The sequence below is a fragment of the Dermacentor variabilis genome, chromosome 2 (genome assembly GCF_050947875.1).
Source record: "Dermacentor variabilis isolate Ectoservices chromosome 2, ASM5094787v1, whole genome shotgun sequence".
Taxonomy (NCBI): domain Eukaryota; kingdom Metazoa; phylum Arthropoda; class Arachnida; order Ixodida; family Ixodidae; genus Dermacentor; species Dermacentor variabilis.
Window position 1 is genome coordinate 55,399,299 of NC_134569.1, and position 21,197 is coordinate 55,420,495.

Genomic DNA, 21,197 nt, shown 5'->3' on the forward strand with positions numbered 1-21,197 from the left:
GTTTCGCCTTGTTAACAGTGCTGCATCGACACCAAATGTTATGCATCACTCTGTTTTTCAGTGGTGCATCCTTCAAGGAGTTTCTAAAGACACTGGCACCTGACAACTGTTTATGTGTTCTACTTCTGGCGTTGACTGAACAGAAGATGCTGTTCCACTCCTTGCGGCCTGATGTGCTTACCAGTGTGTCAGAAGCTTTGGTGGCGGTAAGCACCTCATGGTGTACTGTTCTCTGCATGCAATTTGTCCCTTTGCTCAATGGCATGACTGTGGTTATTCCAAGTCAGTTCAAATACAGAGATGGGTGATGAGCTGTTTGAATGAAAAGAGGACAAGGTGATGTGAGTCAAGGACCAGTGGCCATGCATGTGTTGAATAAAGGGATGTTAGAATGCATTCAAACTTTTCCCTTTAGTTTGTCACATTGTAGTGTTAGCTAAGAACCAGACATCAAAACTGTGAGCTATGAGCCTAACTTGTTATTGGGCAAACATACACCCAGAAAGACTGGAAGTATTCAAAGCACAATGATAATGGTGAGCACAGTCATCGGCCATCAAATTTAATCCTATATGTCAAGTGTGTTTGCCCTTGATACATGTCTCACCATACATTAGAGTGATTGCGACGTGTGGGCAATCTGATCAGACATGCCCCCTTTGGTACAGAATCAGCGACAATGTGAGAGAAATTTCAGATACTGTAGGCATGTCTTGTGGAAAGCGATAACATGGTGGTAGGGAGGATCACATTAAAATCTTGTAATCTAGAATCACTGGATGAGTGCAGACGTAAGCATTGGCTAAATTTCTTTTTAATATTGTAAAATGACACACAACAGTAAACAAGGAATTGTGGTTTTGCAACCTCCAGGAAGGAGATGTGCCCGTATAAACCACAGCAGAGCTATTCAGCCTTACTCCACGTGCACAGATGCTTTTTGTTTATATTTTTTCCCTAATGCAATAGAAATGTGAAATAGTTTGCCTGGTGCTGTTGTCAGCAATGAACATGCTGCCACTTTTGAACATGCACTTGATATGTGCATTTTGGAAACTGTGTATTCAGAGTTTTGCTAAATATGTTTTCCTTAGTTGCTTTTCCATTGTATTGATCATTTGTTGTTGCTTGCTGATTCTTCCTCTGTTGATTGCCCATTGTGTATCAGTGAATTTGTGTGTGTTACAGTGTACTATATATTAGTGATATTTGAACATTACCCTCCCTGTAATGAGACCGAGAATGGGATTGAGAGTATCCAATAAATAAATAAATAAATAAATAAATAAATAAATAAATAAATAAATAATCAACTGAGAACGAACACTGACAAAAAGTGCAAGAATGACATGTGGTTACATGTTCATTCAGCATTAGAAATGAGGCTGCGACTGGGGGCATGGTGTTAGGGCCCTGCACAGGCATTGGGCTGCATACATGTGCAGGTGTTTTGGGGCATGCAGGTGCCTCGTTTTGTGTGGTGTGAGGGCAGCTGCCTGCTGCATGGCAGTCTGAAATGCACGGAACAGGCACGCTGCTATACACTCAAGAGGGAACATTCATTGAGGCTTGTTCATTATGTATAGAACACACATTTCAATCAATCAATCAATCAACCAATCATTCAATAAATAAATAAATAAATAAATAAATAAATAAATAAATAAATAAATAAATCTTTAGTCAACATCTTTCTGGTGTGTGGGGCACAAACAAAAAGCCTGAGAAGGCTTGACTGGGTTTGTGTCTCGGAATCATGGCATACAGTAGTAGCAAGCTTATAAGCGTACTAGTAAATAAGCGTAGTAACACGATAAAAAAAAAGAACAGGTAGCAAGATGACAGAATGTGCAAAAGAGCAAATTACAACAATGGCAATAAAAAGACAGTAATTACAACGGAGAATCACATACCTCAAGCATTCAAGTAAAGATAAGTGTAATGTGTACATAACTAGGCATACATAATAAATGTATATAAACAATAATAGTTACTGTACTATGATCTATTTATACAAGTATGTAGTTCACACTTCATATACATCAATAAGTGAGAAAAAAATTCAGTGGGCTGCAGAAGTACTATAAGGTCACAACATATGAAGAATACACATAACTACTATGAACAGATATGTTGATAAAGGTTATGTGAGATTGTGTTAATTCGCACCCATTTAATTTGAACTTCTGGCTTATTTGAACAGATGCTGTGGTCCTGTCAAAATTATGTCTATTTAAATGTATGAGAACGCCTGATAATTCAAATGCTAAGCACTTGTGACAGTTGATTCAAACATACCGTGCCACTGAACACGCTCTTGGCAGTGCGGCCGCATGACGGCTGCTGCTGCTGTCTCCTGTTGCAACTGTATTTTCGCCTATATAGCCCAAATCAAAGATTCAAACAATTTAACAATAGTTATATGTGTATTTTGCCTTCATGTGGCTGCTTCACAGCAGTAAAGATCATCTTCTGGCATGAAGCCACACTTTCGTAACTTGCAACTCATGTGTTAGCTACTTGAACATGCACCGTCTTGTGCATTGATGCACATAAACTCTCCATTCAGTGAGCTTCCTTTAATTCGAACTTCGTTTCATTCCATAATATCTTTGTAAAGGGCCCTGAACCACTCTTTGAAGAGCAGAAATGCATTTGAAGTTAAAATAGGCTATTTCAGAAATACTTTGCCACATAAAGTACTTCAATGCATTCAGCAGAAGCGGCAGAGTTATTGGCCATCAAACATGGCCTTCACTGTGCTTCCACTCCTTCTTCAATGCCTTGCACTGCAAAGGCTACGTGAAGCAGGGCATGCCCACAATGCTTCGCCTTCTAAACGTTGCTGTGGCGCACAGCTCAAATTTCATTTTAGATAGTAATATAGACGGCACTACTTCCGATTTTGGTGCCTGCGATGTGCTTAACATAAGCCAAACGCAGTTGTCCTCAGTGAGCCACACTGCACTTAGCCAGTGGATGCGTCAAGGCACCATGTGGTGGCCGCGCCATCTACACTATGTAGCAGACTGCAGCTGCCTATAGCAACCGCATATGGGAATCCACTTTATTACGAAATAAAGCATCCAGAAGAGACTGAGGTGCAGGCTTCTGTTGAAAAGAGAGCGTTTGTGAGAAAGGTGACTTCGTGCTCTGCTTGCAAGCTCAATGCGCCGCGTCTGACAGCAAAACTTGGCGGAGATGTTCACAGCAGTGCATGGTACTCATAGACTAGGTTATTTCAGCAATCCCGAGGTGTGGTTCAGGACCCTTTTAAGTTCAAGTTATCAAGATTCGACTAAATATTTACTGTGAAGATGCTTCATAGAGATAGATTCTAAATTTATGTCAATGTCATTTACGATAATGAATGTCATTTACAATTCTGGCAACCAACAGCTTCAAAGTGTCATTTCTCTCTCTCTCTCTTGTCTTATTTTCTCTGTTCTTCTTTTTCTTTTTATGGCAGCATAATTTAGTACCTTCAAAGTTTGTAAAAGTTGTACAATGTGTTGATGCCTTTTCCACACATGTTTTGATCTATTAATACTACATAAAAGTGTTGAGTAAATATCATATACCTTTGCTACTTTGTTGGAAACTAGAACCTAAAGAATAGAGAATGTTCTTAGTTGCTTGAGAGTGATAACGAGTTGCATTTTTTCTATTTATAAACAGTTTATTGCTATAGGCATTATTTCCGATGAAAAATGGCAGTAGAAAAAAATATCACAACAATCCGACTGCATCACAACACAGTCTTTTTGAGTTGGCTGTTCACTCTCAGAAAAGTTGCTCTCAGCCCCAAAGTTGCTGAAGCCGAATAGTTTTTGTAACCTGTTTTCTTTATGTGTGTATGTCTTAGCATTTTTAAGGTATTTTTGTCCTGTTATGTCACCCTGATTGTTCCCAGGTCAAATTGCAAGGCTGACATCCTTGGTCTCCTTCTCTTCCTTTTGAAAGAAATTAGGCTATTAGGCTCAGTATGCATCACTGAATATGCTTGCGATTCACTTTTAGTGTTCTTTCATGTTCCATACTAAAGTTGGTGATAAAATAGTGCTAACCCAATTCTTCCCTCCTTGCAGTTGATGTTCCCATTCCATTGGCAATGCCCTTACATCCCACTGTGTCCGTTGGGCCTTTCTGATGTGCTTAGTGCTCCATTGCCTTTCATTGTTGGTGAGTTTGCTCAAATCAAGAACGCAACACAGAATTGTCTTAAAGCTTAAAACTCACAGCAGGAGTCTTCAGCTTTGAACCTTTTGAAGTTTTTTGAAGACTAGTTGAAGTAGTGTACTGTTTTAACAAACACAGTGGTAATTGCACTTGTTTGTGCTCTGTGAGCTTTGTCATGCCTTATGCTGGAAGACTCAACATGCCAAGGTTTTGTCATTTATTTAGCCACAGACATAGTCTAGGTTTCCATAATTTCTTTTTTCCTCTCGAGAAGACCCGATTGTTTTCTTCAAAGTTTTCTTTTTAAGTAAGTTATGGCTAAAAACAGAGGGCTGACCTTGCTTTAGATCAGCATTTCAAGGGTTTCACTTACAGTGCACACACATAGCATATGCTAGTGAAAGAAAATGAGACTTAACTGCAGGCAGGCATGTTTGCTTGCTGTTAGCTTTACTGACATGTTATGTAGGCTGATGTAATGTGCAGCAAAGGTGTGATGTCAGTGAATGATAATCACATCACTTTGGAGGTTACTGTTTTCTGTGAACATTGATGGTATGTGTAAGTGGTTGATCAAAAATATGTCCTCAGTGCCAAATTTGCTCATGCAAGCTTGTTTCCTTGCAGGCGTGGATTCAAGGTACTTTGACATGTATGAGCCCCCACAAGAAGTGGCCTGCATTGATCTCGACACCAACACCATTTTCATGTGAGTGTTCATTTTGGCCTTTTCTTTTTTTATTTGTATGAGAACACATAAAAGAGAAATCGGGTCAGGATGGCAGATCAGCCCATTTTGAACCTGCTCAGTGTTTGTACAATGTGAAAAAACTACACACTGGCCAGAGAAAGTAGCACTTGAAGCCCAACTTCTTTTCCTAATTTCTCTTGTTCATGAACTGTGATGGCATTTCAAATTCTGCAGTGTTCTCGGTACAGTATTGAGGGCACAACAGGGCACCACTGAAAGTGCTGCTTTTTACATTTTCCCATCGCAAGTATTCTTCAAGATTGGCAATGTGCCTTAAAACACTGCAAGATGCACAAAGTTTATATGTCTCAAAACGTGCAACTTGTAATAATGCAAAGCCATTAAAATTAATCTCTCGCACAAGCTTACTTTCATGTCTTTTGCTTTCTTGGGTAAAGCCTGCAAAATATCTCACATGGAATTATCGCACTATATTTTAAAGCAGTTTAGGTCAGTCTTTAAACCTCAGCAAGTCATCTCCAAAAATTATGATGCATTGGGAAACCAAAGGTGGCCGACATGTTTCACAAGCACTGTTCGTGGCTTGTGCATCATTTGCTGGCTTGTCAAACTTTTGTCATTGGCAAAAGCTTGGTAATGACATAGCTGTCAGCGTAACCCAACAGCGTTTTCCCTTAGTGTACCTGTAACAAAAGGAGAGACTGGACAGGACATGCCGTGCCATTGTGTTGCTAGACTGAAAAGGTGCAGTGCTACTACAGACAATTAAATTTCTTGGGCCACGTGCCAACACTGAACACTTGTGTAAAAAGCTTACTTTGTTATTTTAGCAGCAATGGAAAAAAGCTTGTTTCATTCATTAACTGAAAATTTTTAGTACATCCTATCTGTGCAGTATCCTATCTCAATGGCTATGACGTTTCGCAGTGGAGCGTGAGGCGACAGGTTTGATTCCTGGCCATGGCAGCTGCGTTTATATGGTGGCAGAAGGCAAAGATGCTTGAGCACTTAGATGTTATAAAGAGCCCAAGGCAGTGCAAATTCCTCAGGAGCCTTCATCTATGGCATGTGTCGTGCTGTAGGTTTTGCTTTGGAATGTTAAACCCATCAGTAAATCAATCAACCTTGTGATGCGCTCAAAATTTGACAGACATTTGCTGTTGTCTCCCTTCTCCAGAAATGAAGAGAAAAGTTTTCTCACCTTAAAGCTCCTTCCCAAGGTATGTAGTTGACTCATCCTCTCTTGCTTCACTTTTCAGGTTTGTTTTCATGATAAAAAGTTCTATGTTCACCAGCTGCACTCGCTTGGTAATTTATTCACCAGTCTTGATGTAACACTGTCTGAGTGACTGTGGCTCTTTACTCGCTTTGCAAGGCTACTGTGGGCATTCATTAACTTGTATGCAAGACACTGTTATGCATCTTTTTACTGGGAAAGTGAAACAAGTGAGGCATTTATCATGCAAAACTTGATCTTCTCATTTGCCTATATTTTACTTTTCTCCATTGAATTGCTTACGCCGCTGTGTGCACTTATTGGTAATTCTTGCTCTGGGCCGCGCACCACAGGAACAGCTATTTTACTTGCAGTCGGTGATGGTCAGAAGAATGGCAGTATCACACGCATGAGCATTGAGTTTATTATTAGCCATGAATGTTGCTGCAGTGCATGACATTCCTTTCTCTTGCTTGTTCTACATATTATGATTCGCAATAGCTTGCCTTTATGTTTGTATCCCTCTATCTTGGCTTATGTATATGTATGTATATGTATGGTTATGTATATGTAAATATGTATGCAGCTTCTTTGTTGTTGGAGAAATAAGTAGCTTAATGGTTCATTTGTGTAACCTGGCTGTTGGTGTGTGCACTGATGTGTGACATATGAATAAAATCAATGCTGGTCAGGCTTGGCTGCTTTTGGCATTGTTTCAAACAGCATGAAATAAGATGCAGTGCTGGTTAGTTTTCATATATATATTTTTGGTGTGGGGATAAAAATGGTCCATGCAAGTTAGTATGTAAACCTGCCCATCACATATCTTGACATGTTGCAGAGTTAGGATCATCTTTTTAAGTCCATCTGCAAACAAACCTTCTAAAATCTTCTGACTGCAAGTGTACAATAGGTTGTGGAAATGACTACCAGGTTCATTTGTTGCATTGCATAATGCAGATGAGGTGGAAATGCACTCAGTACCTTCACTATTGCCGATTTGTTAAACTATTCATTTTCATACACACTGTCATGGCATAGACGTACCCTCCCCCCCCCCCCCTTTTTTTTACATAAAGTTCACCTTTGGTGCTTCAGGAAAAAAAAAAGTCTTGTTTGTGTCTTGTGCAGAAAGCAACAAAAACATTGCGTGGAAACCTGCAGTCCTTATATGAGAAGGTCTGCCTCTATGAAAACAATGTTGCCAGCATCGCAGCTGCAGCTGCACAGAACACTTCTGCTGGGGGCGCCTTGGGGCCTATTGACCGAGAAATTGGGCTTCACAGGAAGGAGGTATGGTGTGCACAACCTTGCTTAGGGATTTATTTAGTTTTGTGATGCACTAATGGTTACTGTATCTGTCTGCAGCGTCGATTGGAGTTGGACATTCAGGAAGCATTCTTACGGTTTATGGCAGCCATTCTGAAAGATTTTGGTTCCTACTTGAGGCCCATCACCACAGCTCCAAAGCCTGGGGTTACTGACCCAAATTCACTCTTCGACATCAATGGTAAGCTGGTTAATTAATGATGCTCAGCAATTTATCAAAATATTACAGGCGAGCTCGTAATACCCGTGTTCTACATATGTCTACGTGCTGTCTGTCATGGGCATTGGTGTTCTGTTTATCAGCAGCAGTATTTAAATGTAGTTTTAGTATGTATTATGTATGACATTAGTGTTCTGAATTTGAGCTGTATGCTAGGGTTGTTAAAGCTGGCCTTTATCATAAATGGTGTACTAATTTACCTGCTTTAACCATTGCAGGCTTCCTGAAAAGCCGAGATCGAACGTACCATCGCTTTTATCAATTGATGATGCACACTCAGATGTTCACCCGTTTCATCGAAGAGCGCTCATTTGTCTCGGACAAAGATGTCAGCTTGGCTTTCTTTGACGAATGTACAGAAAGGGTGGACGCTGCCGGTGAATCTGCAGAGCATCTGCTTTTGGAGGTGTGTATTTATGAACATATTGTGTTTGTAGCCACTGTTTTCAGGCTTTGTAGCTTTGTTGAACCAACATGGGATCTTGTTACAAACATTACTGTGTGTTTCAGCAACGATTATTTAAGAAGAAATAATTAATTCGAGATTAAATGTTCATTTCTGCTGACCAAGATATCATAATTTGTGCTATAACTGCTGATATGGTTATTATTGAAATTTAACTTATTAACATTTCAATTAAAAACCTAGTGGAGCATGTTCTAATTGCAGAATTGAAGTTGTCAGTGCTCAAAGCAGGATCTTTTGCTAGAAACTTCCCATGCCTAGCACCACTTTCTCAAAATACGCAGACTCTAAATTTGCTGGGAAAGGCATTGCTGTTTCAGTTAACAGTTTTTCATACTGCGATGCTTAAACTGCAATACTACTAGATGAGCTTTATACAATATTAGATGAAGTTAGGGTAGGAGCAGCACATGGACACAAGGTACAGCGCGGGAAGACTTAAGGCTTGGAAAGATTATGGAAATAATGCATAAAGGCATTGTGGAATTGTCGAACAGATGCTTCTGGAAACTAATCGAGCGAGTACCAGCTGTTAATGTTTCAAGGGGAGAATTGTATGTGAAAGTATTAGTATTGTGAGCTCTGTTCTAATATTTGATTTTTCAAATACTGTATTTTTTCACATATAACCTGCTGCATATAATCCGCATCTCCAATTACAACTGCCCGGAAAGAAAAAAATAAAATAAATCTCCGCATATGACCCACAGAAATAACTACACACAACGACGCTCAAATCTTTGTAAAAACAATCTCCATACAGAGATGCATGACTCGTCCACATCGTGTCGTCGGACTCTGTTCCCTACCTCTTTTGTGACGCTGATTATGTTCAGCTTCTGCTGGGCTCTAAAGGACTGCCGTCAAGCGCAGCTCAAAGTTATTGGAGTTCTTGTTTGCCAGTGCCGCATGCACTATTCACAACTGCTAAACGTAAAATATCAACCCGAAAAGAAGAGACTGAGCGACCATGAAAGAGTTGAGAAAGGAGCTTAAACACACAGGGTTGGGGAGATGGTGGAGTTCCCTTAGAGATAACAAAATGTTAGTTGATGGGGAACTTTGCCTTGAAAAACATGTCAAGGCAGAATCTACACTGCCGTGAAGTCACACTTCAAGGCAAAATTTCCATGTAACTCAAACCTGGCTTTAGTGTTAAATAAAAAAATGTTTCGTGTGGGGTATACGTGCAAAATGTGGTATTTGGTATATTTGGTGTAGAGACTTGCATAACAAACGTGATGTCTGCTGTGAAGCCTCTCGAGCTCAATGCCGCACAAGCGATTGCCTCACTTCGTTGTTTTCAGTGCAAAAGGAGCACTGAGTATGCCAGGGACGCGCCACCTCAGCTGACACGGTTGTGGACTTTGTTTCTGGGAGTGCTTCTGCCCTACTGCATGCGTACACACAGCGCCTTATTTTCAAAATGGTACTCTGTCGACCGAGGCTGCTTTTTGTCAGTGCAAGGTTCATTCTGGTGACAGGACCAATAGAAATGATATCGCAAGTCAGTCAGAAGGAATGACAACAAAAGCAGTGCATAATTTGGAAAGTGCGAAAGCATGCTTGAAGATCAGGCCGATTAGCAGTTGGAAGGCACACAGATTGTGTTGGATACACGGAGATGAGAACTTAACATTGCTTCAATAGCTGTCAGTCTAACCCATACTCTTGATCTTGGGACCAGTCACTAATGAGCCACCGGTACGAACATATTAGTGGCAAGCATTCTGTGAGTGCTCGCACCATGTCACCACATTGGCCAATGGCGAATTTTCGTCACGGTCACACTGTCAAGGCCATTAAACCTCATCGGTGCTGCTTCGTCGAGTGTCGGCGACTAAACCTACAGTTTGGTGCCGAATCGATGCAGATCTCTTAGCAGCGGCAGCGCAACACTCAAAAGACCGTCAAATATCGCCTTGCAAACTAAAGCGAGTGTATGGGATGTCAGCAAAGTTGTTTGTGGCCATCATCTTTGCGACAGACTGTACAGTTCCTGATGCCGTTTGTAGACACACATTGCTCTTTTTGTAGCTTTGGGCAACTACTTTGGGCAGCAAGACTAGCTTTGGATTTACATGGCAGGCGCGAAAGTGTCATGTGACTAGTGCACTGACTACCCGGCCGCATACATTTGCGTGGACGGTGGATTGACAAGGAGGGAAGTATCTTGTGCGAATTAGCCATGGTTCTTCCAATTTCAGAACCTTTTACAGGTGGCAAATGACCCTGAACGTCACAATGAGTAGGAACTTGCTTGTTACCGTTGGTGCAGACTGTGATCGACCGTGCACAGCACCAATTATTGCTACACGCAGAGTGGTGATTGAGTCACATGAAGCGTGGTCTGCACTTTAATCTGTTGTACAAATTGGCCTTATGATAACTCGCTGTAAAGATGGGAAAACCCTTCGGTATTCTGGAGGAAAGCTGGAAAGCAGAACTTTCTATGCAATAAAAGATTGCTGTAAAACACAAGTCTGCTATTAAACTGAGTACCTTATTGGTATTTAGTACAAGATAAAGTAAAGGCAATTATGATAGCATTAACATAAAATTGGAATCCTATTTTCCAGTTTTCGATGCTCTGGCTGATGAACTTAGTACTGAGCAGTTATGGACCATTTTGAAAGAAAAACTTCTGCAACTTCAAGACATGTTTATCCCTGTACGGACTTTATCTTCTAGAAGACCTAAAGATAAACCATGGTTCAACAGCCACTTGCGTGCTCTGAGCAAAAGAATAAAACGCGTCTATCAGAAATTAGGAGAAAGCGTTGTCCTGGGTATCTGGCTCAGTTAAAAAGACTGAAGCTTGACTTTAAATTATTAGCAGAAATAGCGCATCATTCTTATTTTTCTACACTTGGAAACAGGTTGGTTCAAAATTCAAAACTGTTCTGGAAATTTGTTCGCAGTCATGGCAAAGATGATTGTTCTGTACTAACGAAAAAAAGTGGTGATAGATTGATTGATGATGATGCATGTAAGGCTGAAACCTTTAGTACAAATTTCTTGTCGGCATTTCATTCATCGCAATATCGAGTTCTACAGATGCCATCACTTGATGCTGATCCGAAGCCAGAAGTTTTGTTTAGTACAACAGGTATTCGAAAGTTATTGCACAATGCGAAGCCGACAGTTGCAAGCGGCCCAGACGAATTACCTGCTACAGTTGTTAAAAACTGTTCTGATATATTGTCATTGTACTTTAGCCGTTTATTTGAAATGAGTTTGCAAGAAGGGACTCTGCTAACAGACTGGAAATTGGCTCGCATCGTGCCCATCCATAAAAACAGGCCAAGAAATTTGGTAGAAAATTATAGGCCAGTGTCTCTAACAAGCATAGCTTGCAAGACAATGGAGCATGTAAGCTACAGTTGCATCATGTCTCATCTTGTTAAACATACTTTACTTAACCCCACAAAGCACGAATTTCGTCAAGGTCTGACCTGTTCTACACAGTTCGTCGAGTTTACTTATGACCTAGCAGTAGCCATTGATAAACGCAAGGTTATTGATTTTATATTTCTGGATTTCCAGAAGAAATTTGATGTTGTTTGCACATAATCTTGTTTCTATATTAGGCAGCTACAATTTGAATGAAAGGGCCATCTTATGGATTTCTGAGTACCTGTCCCTGCAACAGCAGTATGTAGTTGTTGGTGGTCGCTCATCGAACTATGGTCCTGTCACTTCTGGTGTCCCCCAGGGTTCTGTCCGGCCGCTTCTTTTTTTGTTATATATAAATGATATTAATGATGGTGTTACGTCCTTGTTCAGAATGTTCGCAGACAACTGTGGGATTTACAGAGTTATGATAGTTCACTTGACATGCATAGCCTACAAGATGACTTAGATAAGATATTCGTGTGGTGTGCTAATTGGGACATAACTTTGACTGCTAAGAGATGTGTACACATCACCTTTTCGAGGAAGCGCTCTTTCCCGTCTTACACATACGCTATCAACCACGTGTCTGTGAGCAAGGCGCAGAATTTTAAGCACGTAGGCGTCTACTTTACTGCCGACCTGAGGTGGTCAAAGCACGCCAATTACACCAATTACATAGTGAAGAAAGCAGCCATTTTCCCAAACATCTCAAGGCACTTTTATATTTTACTCACGTCCGCATGGCACTTGAATATGCGTCTGTCTGCTGGGATCCATACGCTCAAGATCTTGTTGATAAACTGAAAAAAATGCAGAATAGAGCAGTCCGTTTCGTCCTTGGAAATTACGACAGGTCACTTAGTATGTCAGAGAGCAAAAGCAATCTTCAGTGGCCAGACCTTAAATCTTGAAGAAAAAATATGAGATTAAAATTTCTCCACAATATATATTATTCTCAAACTAGTATAGAAAAAACAAAATATCTGAAGCCACCATTCTATGTCTTGAAGCGAATAGATCACGATTTAAAACTTTACGAACTTTCTTTTAAGGGCAATGTACTCCGCTATTCATTTTTTGTGAGAACAGTTCGTGAATGGAATGCTTTGTTGCCATATGTTGTTAATGTTGTTTCAAATGACTCCTTTTTCACGTGTTAAGTGCTTGATTTCTTGTAAATTGCAAATATGAAAGTGTCTCCCCCTTGCTGTAATGCCTATCGGTGGTGCAGGCACCAAATAAATGTGTGTGTGTGTGTGTGTGTGTGTGTGTGTGTGTGTGTGTGTGTGTGTGTGTGTGTGTGTGTGTGTGTGTGTGTGTGTGTGTGTGTGTGTGTGTGTGTGTGTGTGTGTGTGTGTGTGTGTGTGTGTGTGTGTGTGTGTGTGTGTGTGTGTGTGTGTGTGTGTGTGTGTGTGTGTGTGTGTGTGTGTGTGTGTGTGTGTGTGTGTGTGTGTGTGTGTGTGTGTGTGTGTGTGTGTGTGTGTGTGTGTGTGTGTGTGTGTGTGTGTGTGTGTGTGTGTGTGTGTGTGTGTGTGTGTGTGTGTGTGTGTGTGTGTGTGTGTGTGTGTGTGTGTGTGTGTGTGTGTGTGTGTGTGTGTGTGTGTGTGTGTGTGTGTGTGTGTGTGTGTGTGTGTGTGTGTGTGTGTGTGTGTGTGTGTGTGTGTGTGTGTGTGTGTGTGTGTGTGTGTGTGTGTGTGTGTGTGTGTGTGTGTGTGTGTGTGTGTGTGTGTGTGTGTGTGTGTGTGTGTGTGTGTGTGTGTGTGTGTGTGTGTGTGTGTGTGTGTCACTAATTCTTACGCTTGAGAGGGAAAATAGCACTTGATTCTGTTCGACATTCCATTAATAAAAAAATATTTTCCAGACCTTCATATACTAGAACTGTGCTGTAATAAGTGCTAGCATACTAATTTTGAGTTCCCTTTAGTAAGTGTATGCCATACTTTATGTATATATTGATTTCTGTGTGCCTAAGTTACTGCTAGTTTGCTACATTCTTGTTATGCAATGCTAGGAGATTCCAGAGCATGTGCAGCACCATGTTTTCTTGTCCAGGATTTGCAAGCATTAAGCTTTGTGATAAATTTTCTGGTATTTGATATTCAGTTTGGTATTTGGCTTTTTTCTTTCTTGATTTGATTCAATATTTCATTAGCAATCTACTATTCTGTATTCGCACACACCTAATTCCAAGTAATGCTCACGAGTTCGTCTAGACATAGAACTCCCAGGGGACGTTAAATAGTTACGGTTAGGTAAGATGATGAAAAATGTAATTGCTTTTGATGTCCCCCTTTCACATTGACTCAATTTTCTTTTCCTGCCTGTATTCAGGTGGCAGGATCTATGCAGAGCCATGAGCACACAGTGTTCATCTCAGCACCCGAACCACCACTAGTGGAAGGCCTGAACGGGAGCCCCGGTGTGTTTGGGGCTCTTAACCCGGCCCTGTTTCACCGGCAGCCCGCCATGTCACTGCTGCGAGTGGTGCCAGAGTTCCAACCGTCGGCGAGTCCTGTTGCTCGGCGTACAAAGCAGGAGGTCAAATCTGCCCTACGAGTGAGTTTGGCTGCCGTGTAAAGCATAATCCTACAATACTAAGTGGTGCGATGTTTGGTGTGATGTTTGGTGTGGCAGCTGATCACAGGGGTCTGAGGGTTACAACTCCTAGACAACCCCCCCCCTGTTTGTGCACCACCGACTGAAGGGATTGCAGCATTCTTCTATAATTAAGATACCAGTTTACGACAAATCTGGCTCCTAATGCAACTGTGCCAGTGACCTCAGAAGTCATGCTCTGCACAGCACTGCTGCCTTCATTGAGTCAAAGGCCAGTATGGAAGGGGCACCACACTTCCCATAAAAAACATTGACATAGCAGTGGGATGAGGCAGAGCCAGTGAGGTCATATGTAGGAAAGTTTAATGTAATTGGCCAAGTATGTTTTCTTTCGTGTTAATAAGCAATACAACTTTTCTTTTTCTTACAGATGGCTGACTACAATTTACTGGTTGTAGAAGGAATATGTTATGTAATGGGAGCTGGCACCTTACTTTCACAGCAGCTGTGCCGATTCTACCCTCAGTTTTTGTAATTTTTATCACTTGGGAAAGCACTGTTCCTTGTAAATGTGACAATTTGGATGCCTTGGAACTCGGTACTTGGAGACTATGATCTTTAAAATATGGAATGGCATGTTGAGGATAGGTCAGTGATAAACACATGGAATTCAATTTGTAGCAGTGTGGGAAGCAAAGAGCTCTTTTTTTGCTTGTAAATAAAGATATTGTTAATATTGACTTACAAAATAAAGAAATAAATAAAGGAGAACAGACTGGTGGGCTAGTTGGTACTGGCATAACTTGAAGTAAAGCACAAAATAGCACGACGACAACAACATCGTGTCTTCGTTCCCTTCTGTTGTTGTCGTGCTATTTTGCACTTTACCTCAAGAAAAATAAAGCTCATCATGTGTAACAGATTGCTGGATGTGGGCAATAAGTGGTTAACACATTTGATCATATGATAGGCTTCTATGTTGGGGCTCATATGTTGGTACTTTAGCTGTATTTTGGAGTGGAGTGACGTTAAGCAAAAAATTATGTTTTTAACTATATTTGCAGGCTGCCCGGATACAAGCTGAATGTCCTGTCAGTTGGGCCAAGTAAGTTTGCACTATCGTGTCATCTCTTGATTTTCCTGGTTCAAGCATATGAATGCATTACACATTTTAAGCAGGGCATAGTGTTTTTGGCTTTTCATATTCATTGGTGCAGCAGTGCACATCCTGACAGAGCGGAGGCGATGTAAGCTCACAAAGGAGGCTCGCTTTTTCCCATTCGAAGCTCATTGTAGCAAACACTGATATATAGAATTTATGGATATACTGAACTCCTTCTGAAATTTTTTTTAGTTAATGTGCGCTAAGAGTCTTTATAACGAACCAACTTGGGAGCGCGACAAGGAATATATTGAACTTTTCTATGCCACAAAGCACTTGCTTTGGAAGCATGATGTGGACTTCTTTGGAGCACATCGGCAGCCAGAGGTGGCTTGGTAGGTATCAACAACTTACTCTGGCAAGTATGCGTGAAATTTTCATGACAATTGTGCTGAGTGCGTCTGTCAGCATGGCGGCGTAAACACATGATGGTATGGCCAACCTGTGCCTACACTGTCTGATCTCAGAGGCTGTGCCCATCACTTTGTAAGTGCTTCCGGTTCCACGTGGCAAGATTGCTGTTGCTGCACATGATTCAGCGTTTGACATGCCTAAGAGCACTGGTGAAAAGCTGAGACATAAGCTACAGCATCACAGTCGTCTTAAATGATTCAAGATGGTTCGAATGTAGGCTCATTCATAGCCTTTCTGACATAACACTCACAAACAGTGCACCACCACAAATAATTGAAACAAAAGACTGACTGAAAGTAGTGCTGCAGAACTTATTTAAAACCAGGTTGCTGAAAATCAGTTCAGTGCACATTTTTTTTTATTTGTTTCTTTTATGAAAGGTGGCAAACACTGATGCCATATTTGACTCTTTGTAAAGAAAGCATTGTTTTGAGGCCAGCTCCTTGTTAATCGACTTCACTCACAATGTCCACCATTCTGTGTATACACCTCTGACTTTCCATGTGTTCCACCCACTCTCTTCATGGTTGCTCACTGTCATGATAAAAATGATTGCTGTGGTCTTTCGTTTTGTATTGGGCGATCTAAGGGACGATGAAGCCAGGATCTGACCTCCAAATTATAAAAGAAACTTGTAGAAAGAAGGAAAGAAAAGCGAAACCAGAAAATATTCTTTCTATTGGCCTTTTCACCCATTTTCTGGGCATGCAAGTCTACGCCACCTGGCATCGGCTCAGCATCCTCGCACAAACATTGGCCAAACTTCATGCGAAATAATTTGCGCAGTAGTTTGTTGATAATAATGCTCTTATAGCTATAATTCTTATGCAAAATATATTTTCCTTATACAGTGAAACCTCGTTAAACCGTAGTTGGCTGGAGCTCTGAAAAAGTACGTACTAAACGGTAGTACTGCTTAACCGAAATAGCATGAGATTGCCCACTTACCTGTCAAAAAGGAACTCCGAGAGAGTGCTATGAAATGGGAAAAAAACATGCAGTATTTATTTACTTCGCGCAACAAAAGTGTTATTTTCGTTTGATGCCTTGGTGGCCTAACCGCGACGACCGCGGCCTCAAACTTACTGAAGCTGCGAGCCAGCCTTTCAGTCAGCCCCCTCTTCTCCGCAAACACTCGCATTGCAGATTCCTCTTTGGTGCTGTATATTCTCCGTGCACGGGCATGGTAGCGCTGCAGGTGTCACGGGGCGCCTTTTTCATTGCGGGGTGCTGTTCTCGTCGCGACGATTACATTCATGAGGCTGACGTAATGCGCAGGTTCTGCCACTGTCGGGCCTGAATCGCCCGTGCTGTCACTTTCCGTGTCGTTTTCGTCACTGTCGCTAGTGAACACTTCGGTAACAACAGGGGCAATGATGGCGAAAAGTCTAGCAAAAGCCGCAGCAGCGCTGCCGAAAAACTGCTTCCCATTCCAAATGCCACATGCCATAGTCAACAGTAGATCCCTGTTGCATGCCAGTGCCGACTTCTTTGTGTCACATTCAATAGCTGAACTATGTATAATTTTTCTTCTATGCTGAGCATCCGGCGTCTTTTTTATCCGAGCTTCAGCATGACGCGAGGCCTTGTTTGCATGACGCCACAACGCTCCCTGGCACGGCACCGAAGTGATGTTGATGTTGATGTGGCTTCACGTGCAAATGCACAGGGCACTTGGAGGCCATTGTTCTGATCCATGGTTCAGACCTCTGAGGCTTGTTTTTCTGCCGGGCGACTTGATGGAGACGATGTACCGTCGTGTTTGCCCGGCAAGAAGTGGAAACACTATGCGTTAACCGATACATACGCAGAAGCTGGTACGGTTTATGCGGATACAAAACACATTATGTTCAATGGCTGCTGAGTCGGGGATTTGACTTTACTACTTTTAAGACGTAACTAGTGTTTAAGCGGGTATGGTTTAACAAGGTTTTACTGTACTTTACTTGTTCTTACTGTATTGTTAACTTTGGTTTGGCTAGCTAAGCTCGTTTTCAGCATTTTGTGTTTTATTTGTTGTGTCTAGTACATTTCCTCGTTCCATTTGAATTTTTCCAGGTGTCTTGCTGGCACAAGCTATAGTGTTTGGTTCATGCATATACCAGCCTACACCAAGACCTTTGCATCTAAAGCCAAGGCCCTACGTGTGGCTGATGAAGTGCTGCAGCGCATGCAGCAATTGAAGCTGCCAGCTCCTGACGAGGTTAGCTTCTATATATTGTCTATAGCGCAGCTTCCTGTCTTCCTGATATAACTGCCCTTTGTTGTGTGTGTTGTGTAGCAGCACATTGGTTTCAAGTGCAGTAATGCTTTTGAGCTTTTCCTCGCCTTTCTATTGCTATTGGGCCTGTGACATGGTGAAAGTATAAAGGATCTTATCTAGTGCTGTGAAAAAATGGAACTGGAAAGAAGACAGCAGGCAGATTGCTTGAAGAACAACATAAATTAGCTGACTTTTTATTAAAGTGATTAACTTATCAGGCATTTTTGCTCAGGTGAGCACTTAGGAGATAATATCTCTTAAAATTTTAAGATAATGTGCATTTTGCATTTGCTTGATGCCCATTTTGATGAACATCATTATTGTAGTGATACACACCTAAGGTATCATGTGTGACCTTAACAGTGTGTTGATATGTGTGTGTTACACTAATGTAGTCTGGAGCTTTATGGGAATATGCATGCCTGTACTGTTCTGCTGTGTGTAATCAGTATGATCAATTTATGTAAGGAAATAAAAGTAGTGTTTTCGGTGATAATACAAATCTTGTCATTTTAGTTGGGCTCATGTTTCCAGCACATATTGAAGCTTCTCATTTAGGAGGCATGAAATTCGATAATTTTGTTTAATAAAGTATTTTCTGGCTTTCCAGCACAGAAGCAACTTAGTAAATAACTAATAAATGAGGGGGAACTGAGAGAGAACGAGTAGTCGAGGTGTGGTTGTGTAATGTGTAATGAGCTACTGTGTTGGTAGGTGCCACTTCAAGATATCGCAGGCCCAGTCTTTAATGTATGGGTCTAATAACTCAGGAACACTCTCTTCTCTTCTTTAGCGAAGTGTTAATTGGTGTTATACCTACTAACAATTTCACGAAGGGTTGTGTCGATTGAGGCATAACTCCAGCACTGGAATAACAGAAAATATGGAAACTACGCTTGATTTGTTTACAACGAATTACTCTCCTTTGTGTATCACAAGTGCTGTTTTGATTAGTGCTATAAGTGACCATATGCTTATTTGCATGTTTGTCAAAACTAGAATAGCTAGCACCTCGCACAGAGACACAAATGGAACCTTCTGGAAAGTAACCAAGGATACCCTAACATCTTTTCAAACAGAGTTGAAGCAAATTAACTGGGACGATGTTTTACAGGAACATCATGCTGAATCAGTTTACAATATATTTCTTAGCAGGTTTGTTGCCGTGTATGAAAAACATTTTGTTTACAAAATCAATAGGAGATAAAAATGTCTCAGAAAGCCGTGGTTAACGAATGCTCTTTGTAAAAAAATGAAGCGTGACAAACTATATGCCAAATTTATCAAAACTCTAGAACCTCTGGATTTAAAAACATTTAAAATATTTCGTAACAAATTAACCAAAGAATTATGGAAAGCACATGATGCTACTTTCTGTAGATGTTTTCGTTTTTAATGAGAGCAGCATTCTGGGCAAGTTGGTAATCCATTGCTGAAATGATATTGTGCGACAAAAAAACGACATGGACGTGAGAGAAATATCTGCTCCCAACAAACTCGGCAGGCTTTGCAGGCTGACGGATCCAAATGCCGTCCCTTCCGATAAGTGCAGAAAGCATCACGGCAAAAAGTTTGTCGAGTGTGTCCACCGGGTGGTGTACAACCTCCCGCTTTCATGTGGGAAGAAATATATTGGACAAACTGGGCGTTGCCTCAGTGATCGACTCCTCGAACACAGCAACAATGCAAAAAACGGCTCTGGTGGTTTCTTGGCGATCCACTGTCGCGATCATGGATGAAAACCTCTTGAGGATCAATGCACGATTGTTTCCTGTGGCAGCACGCAGCTCATCCGTGAAATATATGAAGCACAGATGATTGCGAAATTGGATGATACATGTGTTAGCTTCCCGTCTCTGGCTCTCACAGAAAAAGAATTAAGTTTTTTGGACGCGGCATCACATGACTCGTAACTATGTTACATGAATTCGCACTTCACTTTCTTGTAAGCGCATGCGCGGTCTACGCTGCCTGCCATGTATAAAATCGACGCAGTGACACAATAAACTTAGTTGAAAGTTTGCGCTTGGTGTGTCGTCCTCTCTCACGTCCGTGTCGTTTTTTTGTCACGCAGTATCATTTAAGTTTTCGTTTTGTATGAACTAAAGAAACTATGGAATAGACTAAATGCTCTCATGAATAAAAATTAGAGGAGTGATCCAATTGAACAAATTAGTTTAAACGGTAGATTGTTGGTAAAGGAGGATTTGGCAAACACCTTCAATGATTATTTTGTACACAGAGACGTCGACCTCAATCATCCCATGCCGCATATGTGCACATTGCTGCAAATGCAAACACAATATTTTTTCAGCCACTCATGTCTTTGGATGTATGTTCTGTTTACCTAAGACTCAAAACATCTCACAGCTGCGATGCTGATTGTCCACAGATTCAACCTATGAAATTTGTTATATATGATATAGCCCCTATTTTGACACATACTTATAATTTTTTCATTTCTACAGGCATACTTCCAAAAAATATCAAGGTTGCTAAGGTAGTAGTATTATTTAAAAAGGGGGATAAATTAGATAAAAAATTATCGCCTTATATCGATCCTCTTTGTTTTTTCAAAAGGTCTTGAAAAAATTATTCTAAGTCAGTTGTCTTCATTCTCTGAAAAATACAAGATAATTTCAAATGCTCAATATGGTTTTCGTTAAAACAGGTCCACCGAATTAGCTCTTCTCAATCAAAAAGAATTTATATTGCAGAACTTTGAACATAAGCTATTAACAATAGGCATATTTGTCGACATTACACAGGTGTTTGACCATATTAATCACAACATTTTATTCTACAAACTAGAGAAATATGGAATTATAGGCATTCCACTTCAATTATTAAAATCTTATCTTATCCTAATAACACACGCCAGTTTGTTTCTGTAGGCCATAATACATAGGCAACCAAAAGAAATAGTTTGTGACATCCCACAGGGTCGCATTTTGGGTCTGTTGCTCTTCAACTTATACGCTAATGATGTTACTTCCATCTATGAAAAGGCAAAATTTATAATTTATGCAGATGGCACAAGTGTTTTCATTTCGTCCGGTTCTTGCACCAATTTAATTACTGTGGCAAATGACTTCTTGTGCAGTCTATCCTATTGATCCACTGAGAACTGTTTAAAAGTAAATACGGCAAAAACAAAGGCTGTAATTTTTCATACCAAAGGCATGAGTCTTGCTTCAGATTTAACATTAGCATATAGATCCACAAATATAGAACTTGCTCTTTCTGCAAAGTTGTTAGGGATACACTTCACAAGTACTATGCAA

At 40.8% G+C, this 21,197-nt stretch overlaps 1 protein-coding gene across 8 annotated transcripts in view; it reads left to right on the top strand.

Annotated features, from left to right (window-relative positions):
- Positions 1–21,197, top strand: part of Crag (DENN domain-containing protein Crag) — a 104,168-nt gene that overhangs the window by 20,770 nt on the left and 62,201 nt on the right. For all 8 annotated transcript variants that reach the window (XM_075680592.1, XM_075680590.1, XM_075680595.1 and 5 more), the window contains exons 11-20: positions 62–206; positions 4,089–4,182; positions 4,807–4,888; positions 6,069–6,111; positions 7,239–7,400; positions 7,476–7,617; positions 7,875–8,062; positions 13,850–14,074; positions 15,139–15,179; positions 17,709–17,853. In XM_075680592.1, the coding sequence (XP_075536707.1) occupies positions 62–206; positions 4,089–4,182; positions 4,807–4,888; positions 6,069–6,111; positions 7,239–7,400; positions 7,476–7,617; positions 7,875–8,062; positions 13,850–14,074; positions 15,139–15,179; positions 17,709–17,853 (1,267 nt within the window). The remainder of the gene's footprint in view (positions 1–61; positions 207–4,088; positions 4,183–4,806; positions 4,889–6,068; positions 6,112–7,238; positions 7,401–7,475; positions 7,618–7,874; positions 8,063–13,849; positions 14,075–15,138; positions 15,180–17,708; positions 17,854–21,197) is intronic.